The sequence below is a fragment of the Gavialis gangeticus genome, unplaced genomic scaffold (genome assembly GCF_001723915.1).
Source record: "Gavialis gangeticus isolate Ggan-Ray unplaced genomic scaffold, GavGan_comp1, whole genome shotgun sequence".
Classification (NCBI taxonomy): domain Eukaryota; kingdom Metazoa; phylum Chordata; order Crocodylia; family Gavialidae; genus Gavialis; species Gavialis gangeticus.
The window spans coordinates 66,694,165-66,707,924 of record NW_017729031.1 but is presented as its reverse complement, the minus strand read 5'-3'; the positions used below and the strand labels follow the sequence as shown (position 1 = coordinate 66,707,924).

General features: G+C 36.8%; 1 protein-coding gene across 1 annotated transcript in view; it reads right to left on the bottom strand.

Annotated features, from left to right (window-relative positions):
* Nucleotides 1-1,482: 1,482 nt before the first annotated feature.
* ZNF804A (zinc finger protein 804A) overlaps nucleotides 1,483-13,760 on the bottom strand; it is a 383,608-nt gene continuing 371,330 nt past the window's right edge. The window contains exons 3-4 of the mRNA XM_019523061.1: nucleotides 10,082-10,212; nucleotides 1,483-5,598 (exon numbers count right to left, since the gene is read on the bottom strand). Coding sequence (XP_019378606.1) covers nucleotides 2,304-5,598; nucleotides 10,082-10,212 — 3,426 coding nt within the window. The 3' untranslated portion in view covers nucleotides 1,483-2,303. The remainder of the gene's footprint in view (nucleotides 5,599-10,081; nucleotides 10,213-13,760) is intronic.

Genomic DNA, 13,760 nt, shown 5'->3' with positions numbered 1-13,760 from the left:
TTTATAACCTTCAGAAATTATATTTTCTTGAACTTTATTTATACTTAATTTTATCATAACTTTTTAAATGATGACAGGAAGCCACCATTAACTTTAGAGCTAGACATGGCATTTTATTACTGGAGAATATGTGACCTACTATAGATCAGCCTCCAAATTCTAGTTCTCTCTCTCATAATTTGTCTCATTTAAATTAAGTTGCATTGTCCCTATTGAAAAATAAACCAACATTCCAAAATCAGGTCCATCTTTAATTTGGGCTGTGTTGGAAGGAAAGACCTGATATGCCTTCATTAAACTCAGTGGAAAGAATCCTTTGACTTTAATAAGTGTTAGATCAGTTTAGAGTTAAATAAGTGGGATTTGTAGGTTGAGGGGAATTGTATGATGAACATTAAAAAGGTATACATTATTTATTATTATATATTATAATTTTGATGACATCCCGCCAAAACACAAAACAATTTAGGAATAAAGTTTAATGCAATATTAAGTATATGAGTCAATCTCATAAAAGATTAGAAATTCCAAGTCAGGTTTGACACTATTGATAACTCTTCCCATTATTCTTACAGATCACTGCCATTTTGAAATACATCCTTAATTTATACCAGTGGCAAAAATTTCTCCCCTCTGATATGCTTAGCTGTCTTCCACTGAAATAAATTTGAGTTATATATCCATCAAGAGAACACTTTAAATATTTACCCCTTTTTATGAGCAGCCTCCATTCTCAGGTATACAATAAATTATATTATCAAAATTATATTATCAACACTCATACTAGCAAATCTAAGCTAAATACAGACAGTTAAAAAGCCAGAGGCTGAATTGATTAAATTGCATAGATTGAACTGATAAGCAAGTGAACAGACATTCACTTTTGATTCTGGAAATGCAGCCATATGCCTGAAGTGTTCCAGGCCAGAAACAGAGGGTGGTGCTAGATCATACAGCTTGGGCCAAGGCTAGCCTGCCCACCCTGCAAGGGGAGTGTGAAGTGGAGGGGATCACAGCAGAAGTGCAAAACATCCAAGGATGCCAAGGTTCTGTGAGTTAATTTGAATAGTGAAGGGATCTGGGACAGAAGTTCAAGGAACGAATTTAAGCTAAATCAATTAAGTCTGATTTACATCCATCCATGTTTATCTTAGACCAGTTTTGGCCATTTTGAAAGCAGTTTATGTACACTGAACTTCTGTTGTATTACATTCTTGAAACAGTTTCTGGTCACTTATACCAGTTTATATTTAATTTCTGTCCCTAGTCCTAGAATTTCAGTTACATCAATGACTATTCACTATGCTTGTATGCCACTATGCCTGTAGCCTTACAGGTTTAAAATATTTTTGTGGGTGTAATCTCCTACATAGATGTATGTACAAAATAGCCTCTTGGAAGTAGAGAATAACTGGGTGCTTGATGGTACGCTGGGCCTCTCTATTCTTTAATATTCAAGCACTGATAGTCTTAGATGATGTTCTTTAATATTCTGCTTTTATTGTTTTTAGCTGTCATTTATGTTACTTTAGTTACATTTTTTTTGGTATTTTAGGTACATGTTTTGTGGTTAAATAAATAATAAAAATAAAGTGGTTCAAACAGATGGTAGTTTGGTCACATACTGCTTGTAAGCAAAATTTGTCTCAGTGACATTGAACTGCTAACACAAACAGATCTATTACCCTTTTTGCCTTGCTCAGTAAGATACTTGCCCTTAAGGTATTAACCTCTGAGCCTTGGTGATAAATCACTGAATGATAGAAAACTTGATCCAAATATAGCAGAGTTGGGAACATTATTCAGAGGGTGAAGAATAACATCTGTGAGGCTTACAATGAATGATTTTTGATATACTTAGTTAACAAAAATTTATTGCAAGAGATAGTTTGTCACTAGATTTACAGTTTCAAGGAACATAGTACAAAACATAGTGCATTAGCTTTGTCTAAACAGTAAATAGGTGCAAGTACACAAAGATTAAAAAAAAGGAGCATACTTTACAACATAAATTACAGTACTATAAATATATTTTATGTACATTATATTCTAAGACATAATTTCACTTATATATATATATAGTTCATATTAGTGTCAGACTATTCAGTGCTTTAATTATATTATAGATCAGAAATTTACATAAAGTACTTGCATCATTACACTTATAGTAAATGATTCCAAATTAATGAGGCATTTTAACCAAACTCAATCATTTGCAGAATGTCAAAACCTAGGAGTGCTTTAGATAGAGCAATATGTTTACTTGGAGTTCTTCTTCCTATTTGTATTCTAGAAAGTCAAGCCTAGAAGAGGGGCTGTAATGGAATGACAGCTGGATGTGGGGACAGCAACGAGGGGAAAAGTGCATGGGGCAAAGGAGGAAAAGCCAGGTGACTTGGATGAAGAACTGAAGTTGGAATTAGTGGCAAATGTGGGGGAGCAATAAAAGTTGTGTGGCCTCCTGGACAAAGTCGAGGTCCAACTGATAGATGAGGTACAGGTGTTCTTGAAAGAGCTGGGACTTGTGACAGGAACTGTTGGTGAGGTTGAAGAACTTTAAAGGTACTTGCAGCTGCGGCAGCAGCAGCAGCATGCTGCTGTAAAACAGTGTGATGGATTGTGGTTACAGAGGTAGAACACAGTGGCTGCTGCAAGGGTAATGGCTGCAGAGGAGAGTTAGAAGGTTGAATTGCAGGGGAAGGAAAGGTAAATTTCATCTTGTTAGCCAGCATGTTTTGCTGCATGATCTGCTGATAGGCCTCACATTGCAGATCTTTAAATTTCTCATGGTTTTCTTGGGGAAATATCAATGTCTGATCAGGTAATGTGAATGGGGTAAGTATCTGTTCAGTGGCTAAAAAGGTATGACTGTTTATGTGTGCTTCTTTGAATGGCAAAGGTGGTGGGCTGTTAAAAATGCCTGAATTGTACCGTAACCATTCACTGGTTGCTTCATTTATTTTCTCTTGTGGTACAGTTTCAGCTACTTCATAGTGGCATAGATAAGATTTAGGAGGAGTTTGTTCCACATTTCTGTCAATATTGGGCACTTTATATGGAGCTTGAGTTTCATGAACAGTTATATTTTCATGTTTCTTTTCTTCTTCCAGCTTGTTTTCTTGTGTTGCTGTTGTTTGAACACAATGGTCAGAAACAGAAGAAGCAGAGTGTGTGGCATCCTCCAAAAATGCATTTGGAGGGCTCTCCATCCTGAAACACTCTGTTGATTTGTCTTTTTCTACTGAATGCAAACTATCAGCTTGTAGAGGCAAATTGTTTTCTCCCAACTGCATTATTTGGTCCTTATCTTTTGCATAATCCATTATGGGTTGAGATTTTGTTTGTTCTATATTATCTTGAATTAACAATTCCCCCAAAATATTTACTGTAGAACTGTCTTTCAAAGGCCTATAATTTTCATTTCTTTTTAGTTCCCTGTCAACAAATGCATGATGAATTCTATTTTTTTTCCTTCTCCGTTTCCCTTTAGGTTTACACGGTACAGTTAGATTACTCATTTGATTTAAACACTCTTGTGATAAAAATGTCTGTTTATATGAACTTTCATCTGATGAACAAGAATACGTATGTTGTCTTCGTTTTCTATGGGATCGTTCAGGTTCATCAGTCAGAAAGTTGTAAGCTCTCTTTATAGACTGGCTTTGACTTGTACATTTTTCCTTATTATATTGGCCCAGACATTTATGATCTGGACTACAGGTAGACCTTTTGACTCTCCAACCACAAAATGTTCTAGAGTACATTAAGTTATGTCTTCTGGAATTCAAAGTTAATTTTTTTGAGCATTTGTGAGAGCTTGCTTTGTATTTTCTGTGGAGATGTTTAAAATTAGTGCAGTGGTCATTGCTATTTGCTGTGTTCCAAATAGCACATGTGCCCCTATGCTTATGTATGTGTGCTGCTGTGAACATAACTCTTTTATGATCACTGTTTTCAATGCCAGGTTTTTGACATGACTGTTGCATTTCCTCTGAAGCTAACCACATGCTGCTAATTTCAGACTTGCACATGTTTGGAGCATTCTGAAGCGGCTGAAGTTTATTTTCATTAAGATAATTAATTTCCTCTCCAGCTGTTAAAGAAATTTCATCTACTGCCTTTCCAGTTTTCCCATGATGATGATGACACAGTTTTCTCCTCCCTTTTCTTTTTCTGTTTTTGCGAAACCATTTTTCACAAGTTTCTTTGATCCATCCTTTATTCTGTCCCTCATCTATCGCAGTATCCTGTCGTGAATTGCTTCTCGAAATGTGGTACTTTTCTGTTTCTCCAATTCTGAAAGAGTTGTCTAAGCACAATTTAACTTGTTTTTCAGAATCACAGCTTTTAGTTAAAACACCATCAGTTTTAATTGAGGATGCATGATTGCACACATTCTTACACATTTCTGTTTCACAGTCAGCTAACTCTGAAATAGATTTATCAGCATAATCCCAAACTAGGCTCCGGTCAGACTCAGTCTTGTGGTGAGAGTGAGGTACATTTAACTCATGCTTACTCTTCTCTAGACTGTTAGTTGATTTTGATGACTTGAAGTCAAAATATAAAGGATTGCAACTGTAGGAAAGTGATGGTTCTGTATTGGTGTAAATTAACATTTCAGATGGCCACTGAAGAATAGTAGATCCATGTTTACTAAGGACAGGAACAAATGGTTCACAAGATCTTTTATATGAATCTGATTTATTTTGCAAGGCTGCACTGCTCCCGTCATAATTTGAGGAAATTAATACATTGGACCCAAGTTTTTTAATTTCATTTTCAGCCTTGGAGGAATTACTATTAATGCCTTCCTTATTTTCCTTAGTGATATCATGCAAAGACAAATTATCCTCTGTGACAGTAAAAGCTGTGGATTTGTTTCCCAGTAGGTCAGAAGTGTTACATTCCATGCGTAGTTCTTGATTACAGATGGTAGCTGTGGGTGGAGTTGTATCTGGGAATGCTGTTGAATTTATGTCAGTGCAGTAGCCATTCAAAACAGAATACATAGGTTGTTCCAAATGAGAAACAGCAGGCAGCATTTCTGTATTCTCGAGTGTTGTGTTTTCATTACTGGCTAGTTCTTTTGGTTCCTGAAATTCTGAAGCTTCTGCTGTGTCAATACATTTTTCCATTAGTGAGTGAATATCATTATGTTTCTCCTCAGAGCACAGAACCATTTCTGTTGTGGATGGAGACTGAAGATTACAGGAACCTGGGACAAATCTACTTCTTCTGCTAACTCCATGTTCAAAAGATGTTTCATCATTATATTCATAGAAAACAGCTGCTGAGGACTCCAGTTTGACAGAAGCTTTCTTTGGAAAAGCAAAAGAGAATCCAACTTTGTGTCCTTGAGCTCCATGTATTTGATTCCCAAGTTTATTAGTGTCAGATGCATTACTGCTTGTACTTTCAGAAGTGGAAGAAGCAATAGAAGCAATATCTTTAGTATTCTGTGCCTTGTGCATTAATGTGGAATTGAAATCTTGTTGTTTGTTAGAAGAGTCTACGACAGCATTTTGTGAGATTTCATTACAATTATCTCTCACAGTAACAGTAGTGGACTTGAACATGGGGCCACTCCCAGGAGCACTGAAAAAACAAAACACAACCTGCCGTAAGTACACTTCAGAGAAATTAAATGTCGACAGTTACTGCATTCCCACTGTACAATTACATAGGAATGTGATTTTTATATTTGTATCCATCAAGGTCGCTACAGAAACAGGTTACCTGACAAATTGTTTGCTACAAAAAGTCACAGCTTCAAAACATGAATGAACTTTTTCATATTGCAAAATATATTTAAACTAAAATAGTCTCTTAGCTGACCTTCACCTCACTCACAACCTCAGATATTAGCTCCCCTTCTCCATATGATCACTGTATTGATGACCTTCATGTTTGTGATTATAAATACAGTTATGGCAATCTCTGCGAATTCTTACATGGAAAAATAGTCGCTGAAAGTATTTATGCTCTCAGTATTCATCCTTGATTTTTTTTAAGTCTATGACTGTCTTCTTTTAACAATCTTTACATGTCCTCCTACAAGCATTCATGTTTCATTTAATAGAAAGCAAAAATAGATAAAAACACATGAAAACAAAATTTCTACAAACCACAAATAACTGATCTACAGAGCACAAGTACTCTATACACAACAGTCTGAGCATTTTTGCAGTAAAATAGGTCATTTTATCTTTGAAACTCAGCCAATAGCAACTTTTAGTCGCAACGAAATACAACACTTCTGTTTTAACTGGAAAATCAAAATTACATTTTTAAAGCAATGATGGATAAATCTGAATACTCATAAGGTTTAGTGCATGTGACTATGTGACACTCCTTCTGCTTGAAGAAGGGTGTTTGTACCTGAAAGTTTGCAAAGAGGATTTTTTACAACTATTTTAGTTACTCTAATAAAAGACACCAGATTTACACAAAGAACGTTGTCTGCCTATGTCCTTAGACCAACACAGCTACAACCAACACCCCTGTAACTATGTGGATGTGTTACCAAGTTTAGCCTACTTGGGATAGAACTCAATATAGAAAACTCACTAAAAAAGGGTTCATCATGAGCAGGGATCTCCAGTCATTGCCCCTCAGGCCCTGGCCCTGGCCCTGTTGGTGCCCCTGACTCTGGACCCACTTCCCCCTGCCCTCAGGCTCCCAATGTGGAAGGCTGGGGTCTGGGGCTGGTGACCAGTGGGTTGAGAGTGAGGGGTACCAGCAGGGCTGAGGAGGATGTGTGTTGGGAGTGAGGGGCATTGGCAGGGCCAGGAGACAGTGGCAGGGCCAGGAGACTGTGGGTTTGGAGTGAGGGACACTGGCTAGGCGGGGGTGGCAGGTTGTGGCTCGGGAGTGAGGGGCAATGGCATGAGCAGGGGGAAGGCACTGGTATATCAGGGATGCTTAGCACCACAAAGTAGAATGGGGACAGCTGAAATTGGACCCATATCCTGGTGAGTAAAGCAGGCAAGGGAAGCTCAGATTTTCCATGTTAAAAAGAACAAAATCAAATGCCAAAATATATAGAAATTTAGAATTAATTTTATAATTATCATTGAGGCACTGGTAGGCTTCCAAATTGTTTTAAAATTGTAGATTCATAGATGCTAGGGTCGGAAGGGACCTCAACAAATCATCAAATCTGACCCCCTGCCTAGGCAGGAAAGAGTGCTGGGGTCAGATGACCTCAGCCAAATGCCTATCTAGCCTTCTCTTAAAGACCCCCAAGGTAGCAGAGAGCGCTACCTTCCTTGGAAGCCCATTCCAAATTTTGGCCACCCTTACTATGAAGAAGTTCTCCCTGACATCGAGCCTAAATCTGTTCTCTGTCAGTTTGTGACCATTTTTCCTTGTTACCCCAAGAGGCACCCTGGTGAACAGAGCCTCTCCGATCCCTTGCTGCATCCCCCTAATGAATTTGTAGGCGGCCACAAGATCACGTCTCAGCTATCTCTTGCGGAAGCTGAAGAGGTCCAGGTCCCTCAGTCTCTCCTCATAAGGCTTGTCCTGTAAGCCCCTAACCATAAGAGTGGCCCTCCTCTGGACCCTCTTGAGTCTATCGACATCCTTCTTGAAGTACAGCGTGCAAAACTGGATGCAGTACTCCAACTGTAGGCTGACCAATGCCGCATAGAGGGGAAGTATCTCCTCCCTGCTTCTATTTGTCATGCATCTGCTGATGCATGATGAAATGTGGTTAGCTTTGCTGATGATTTCATCACACTGATGACTCATGTTCATCTTGGAGTTCACTATGACTCCAAGATCCCTTTCTGCTTATGTGCTGATACATATATATTGCATTATGTGGTTGGGGTCTATCAGGATATGGGAGTGAATAGAAGATCCCAGGAGTGGGGGACAGCATTGCTGCAGTCAAGTAAGACTGCATCAAATTTGAATCCAGCCTTTGTTACTGCTGTCTAGAGCTACAAGTTATATTTACAGTATATAAAACATATGCCAGTAAAATCATATATTAGTAAAACAGATTGGTTGACAGTAAAAAGTTTGTTGATTGTTAATATAACTTTTTTTCTTGGATTGGCAAGCCTGGGCCCAACCTAGAAAGTCCCACTAAAATGTTTTGTATCTCTATTGCACTCTAAGAACAACACTTAAGCCAGATCTGATTGTTTATTCTCATAGTGCTATAGTCCTACAATATACATTATATTCTATCAATTAAATTTAATAAAGTTCTAATTTATTTGCAAATGCAGTTTTTTGTGTTTTTATGATACTATTTAAATAAAGCATTATACAGAAATGCAGAACAATAAAACATGCTTTAATAAAAGTTAATTTTTAATTTGAGTTCTGTCTCTATTTATTTCTAATGTTCCACAATACTCAGTTATTAAAGTCTGCAAAATATCAATAACTTGCTCCTTTTCTTGCAGATTTTCATTTAAAATCCCTAATTTTGTCATCAAACAAGTAAATGAATTTTAAATATTCTAGTGTCAAGTTTGCTAGCAGTTTAGAGTCACAAAATAAATACAAATCCATATTTTGTGAGGATAATTGAGGTTCAATGCAAATTTGCTCCCACATGTCTTAGCTCTCACACATTTATGAATTTATGAATTTAGTGAACAGAACAGGTATGTGCTACAGAACAGTCAACTCAAAATGAGCAAGAAAGATGAATTCAGGAATAATAAAAATAGCCAGCTAATTTCTGCTTGCAGAATTAATATTGTTTATAAAATGTAGAGCGAGAAATGAAGACTGTTGATAGATTTTCAAACTGCACATTTACTTTGCAGTCCGGTTATTTTGAATTTTTATCTGTAAATTAATCAATATGCAAGTCATCGAGAGAGAATGAATATAGAACCCCACAGTGTTACTTTTTAGAGTATAACCTCACTGTAATGAACATGTCTGTCTTTTCTCTGATGAAACAAGTAGCACTACTGCACCTTCTTTACATGTACAAAGCACCCCTGGAGCCCAGCTAGCACTTCCAAATTTGCTACTGCCTTTCATTATCTCCATAGTATACCATTAAAGTATTTAATGTTATATATTCTATGAACCCTAACAGTGAGATAAAATTATTTATGTGTTACCTAAAGGTTCCAAATGAACCTGATGAAAAAAAGGTATTGTCATTAAAGAAATTCAAAATCAGAATCTGTGTTGTTCATTCCATATGCACAGTACCCACATCCATGTCATCCCCACTTCTAGAGGAGAACTTTGTTTCAGTATGTTGCACAACATCCAAGTTACAAAGATTGCCAGCTCTCCACGGAAACTGCAGAATATATGGTCAACTGCAGTATCTGGCAGTTTATGTAGTGAGATGCCTGGAAACAAAGTCTGTATAAACATTCTGTTTACACAGCAATCACCAGCTTTTTTCTTCTCGTGACTACATTACATAAACCGAAATTGGTTCAAAATCACTTTCACTAGACCCTCAGCATCAGAAGTATTTCATTTTTTTATTATGCATGCTGTCAATTCCAGCAAACTAAGATCTGTTAATATCAATTAAGAATGTATTTCCAAATTCAATAAGAATGGACATCAGGTACCAAGTGACTCTTATGTACTCTACTAGGCTAGGGAAAAGTGGAAAAAAGCCCTTATATTTTAATACAGGTTCTGAAGTTATTTAAATGTAAAACTAGATTTTGGGATGCATTCCCAGGTAACCAGTTTGAACACTAAATCACAAAGATCTGTTACATCTAGGCAAAATAGAATGTATTTCTCTCTTCATCAATGAAGTAGTGCCAGGCTTCAAATGTATGACCTAGTTCACTAATGCTTTCAAAAACTGTGCCTAGTTCTATGAAATATGCATGGAACATTTTTTTAAAAACTAAAACTACATGTCATTTTAGCTTCACTGAAAAAGTAACGTTAAACATTTATTTCCCCATGTAGTGCCAAATCAAATTACAGCAGGCATACATCTTCAAGAATACTATAAAAACATGCAGCTTGTTCTGGATGAGGGTCTTAATAATGCCATGTCCCACAACCCCAAGAGTCTGAGAATTAAATACTAGTGTGTTTTACATTTCAGTAAATATCCACTTACCAAGATGTCTCTTTCCTTAGTTCAGCTAATTTGTGCAAACGTTGAAGGGCCTTTTCCTGCTTCCTTTCATCTTTTCTTGACTTAGAAGCTACATTTCGAGCAAACTCCCTGTGTTTCAGTTCCTTGAGTCTCTATTAAAAAAATTAAAAATGAAAAAAAAGAGATTTAATATAAAAAGGATGCACAAAACCAGCAGAAAACACCTATAAAGGCTATTGTTTTCTCTTCTTGCAAAAATGGCGAATTTGTTCATTTACACAAATAGAGAGGATTAGCTAAATACACCATAGCATTATAATGTTATATTTGTTCTGTTTACAAAATTTAGCAGCAGTTTTACCAGGTATAGTCTTCTGTAAAATAAGAAAAAGAAAAGAAAAGAAAATCTAATTTTTAGCAACATTAAAAAGTACACTAGATAGTTACATGATTCTCTCTCTCAATTTCTTACATTTTTGTATCCAATTATTTAAATTTATTCCTGATATAATCTCACCTTGTACAATGAGGTTATACCTTAGGTGAATTTAAGACTTTAGGATAAATGGAAAAACAATAGATATACAAGGAAAATGTTTTTATCATTCTGAATAGACAATCCAAAATTTTATGTTATGGGATCACTGAGTCAGCTAAACATGTCCAACATTTGATAGATTTTTATAGTGAAAAATAAAGCAATGCATGCCACGTGCATTGCTTTGTTACTTTCAAAAAATAAAGCTTATTTTCTCTACACAAATGTTAAATCTTTGATTTTGACAAGTTGGTTAATCTTTGTTATATGCTTTGGAAAGTGGAAATTTGATAGATAGATTTTATCTAGTTCTACCAGCAAAAATTGTCAAGGTTGAAATTTGTGATTAATCATAAAAATGTCCTTCGCCCTATCCAGCAATCATGGCCATGGCAGCAGTCAGCTAATTGTCAACCACTAGTCACACATTAAATTTAAGGCACCATAAAAATGAGTCGTAAACTTATTCTACATTATTTATAGAACATTTTTGTAGTTCATTCCCCATTAATGATGGCATACATGTAATGTAGGGGTCTAATACGAATAATAGCATAGGCAGGATTTTTTTTTAAGTGGATAAAACACCACAAGGGAACTGCTAGGAGCCTGTTGTGATACCATTGTTTCCATAGCCATAGATCTTGGTATATGAAAACACTATGATCGACAAAGATCAGTAGTCATTTGGCACAGAGAAGCAACAATACCAGAAATTGTCTGAATTTATGTCATTAAAGGTGCACTCAAATCTTTCCTGTCAGAGTTGTCCGTTCCAGAAGTGCAGGCAGTGGAGCAGAAGAACTGCCCAATAAACACTAATTTCTAATTTCCTTTGCTATTTTTCTGTCTTTATTTTTTTCTAATTTGATCCTGTCACTGAAATTACAAATAAAAAGACAAAGTATAATACAACACAATCTGCTTATCCTCTGTGCTTGTCTGTCTGTTATTTTGGGTGATACCTAAAACACACAGACATATAGACAAGTGAAATACTTTCAGATAGATGAATGTTACCTTTTTTCTACAACTTTCCCATTATTTTGCCGGCAGTTTTCTATACCTTTGAGGGAAATTTTGATGGGTATAGAGAAATGATTGGAAAGATAAGCGACTGTGAATGTTTTCTAGCCAGAATCATCAACAACTTTATTACCATGCTAAAAGAAGTGCAAAGTTAAATAGCTCAAGCAAGACTTTTGGATGTACGATTGCTTTATTTTAAAGCAGTAGACCAAAAGTGTGAAGGTTTTTTTCATAAAATTCCTTACCTCTGTGTAATCTTGTTTTCCTATAGATAATATGATACTGACCCTGGTTCCACTTTGCACTCACGCTTGAAATTTTGCATTCATTTAGTAAATGCATTTTGAGCATTGAGTATAGTAGTTGATGTTAAAAATGTGCAGAAAAAAAGGACACGGATACTACAGAAGAATGAATGTCACTGCTTATTGTGGCATTTTATCATTTTCTGACCATAAATATGTGTTTTTTCTTTCAACAACTCATTCAATGAATAAGAAAAGAAATATGCAAAAAGATAAGGACAGCCATATTACTGTTTAAGGGAAATAAGTTTTCAGTTTTCATCTTAAAGACTTGCAAGAAGAAACTGAGCCAATCTGAGCAAAAATAACCTTTATGAGTACTTAATTATAATTATTGTGATAATTAGTACCTTGAGTTCCCAGTAAGGGTCACTTTTGCATACTTTCCTTCCATAGGTAGGTTGAAGTGAATATTCTATTTATGTAAGTGGCAGCAGGGGTTATGAATCTGGCACTAAATATTGTATATTTGTATTTACTACACAATTGGAGAGCTTCTACAGCAGAACTCTATAACTAAATTCCTTGAGACTTGCATTGAACAGGACCAGAAAATCTTGTTTCCCAGTATGGATGTATCCATTGCTGGCTTATGGAAAGACGTGTGCATTTGTGTTGTGTACACAAAAACAGTCCATGCTGCTCAAAACTATTTTCAAGCAAAATGATATTGCAAAATAATATCATAGTGTCAATCTGAGTTTCATGTCAAATTAACCAGCTGCTATTTGTTCAGCACATGTAAGCAAAGAAGAAATATTGAATATTGTTCGGTAAGGAAATTGTTTTGCTTAACTGTTGTGAGTAGGTGTTAGATGTATAACATAAAGGTGCCTGATGTCAGTTTTAATTTGCACAGCTAAACATTCAGAGAAAATTTGTTTTCTCTTCATATACCTGTTCATTCCAGATTCACTCTTCTCTCAACTAGCTCTGGATGGTCTTTCATATTCAGTAAAAGCTCTGTTAACTGGCACCTTACAAGCTGGCATGTCTTATCAACAGGCATGCCAGCTTCTAAGGTAAAGTGAAACCAGAAGTGCCCACTGTGGCACTTTGGTTTTGCTGAGCCCCCATGGCCTGGGGCAAAGCAGCTTGCATTGCTGAGCCCCCATGGCCCGGGGCATAGCAGGCTGCATGGGGCCCTCCTCCCCATCCCTCAGGGCCCACAGGAGGGTCGGCAATGTGGTGGGAGGGTTGGCGACACCCCAGATGTGGCGGGAGAAGTGGTGGCCCAAACAGGCAAAGACACTTGTTTGGGCCTCTCAATTAACCAGCATATTTCTTTTTCTGGCACCCCCCATTGCCCATGGGTGGCAGATAACAAAGCTTTTACTGTAGTAAGAGTAAATATTTATGAATTTAATTGCTGTGTGTGTTACATAAGAAGTTATACTATGTGAATTTTTTTCTTTCCTTTTTTCTAATCTCCTCTCCAGAATATGCAAATGCTTTAATAAAAAAACATTTTGGTATAGAAGCTTCTCTATTTAAATTATTTAGATAGCTTTTAATAAAACATGCTACTATGCATAGTCAGTGGCATATTCTTGCAGTATGTGTTGGTAAGTCTGGGACCTGAGTTACTAGGCCTGTGCAAAGTGGCTAGCATTTGCTTTGGATTCAGACACAGCCAATTTAGGGGACAGTGATTCGATCTGGTGATTCAAATCACTGTCCCATCCCCCGCCCACTCTCCCAGCCCTGGCAATGGCTACCCCACCTGCCCCAGCTCTTGGCATTTTGAAAAAAAATCCCCAGCTCATTGGGTGCTGCTCTCCACTGCCCCATGCTGCATGGGGGGCTCTGCCACAAACCCCCCAACCTC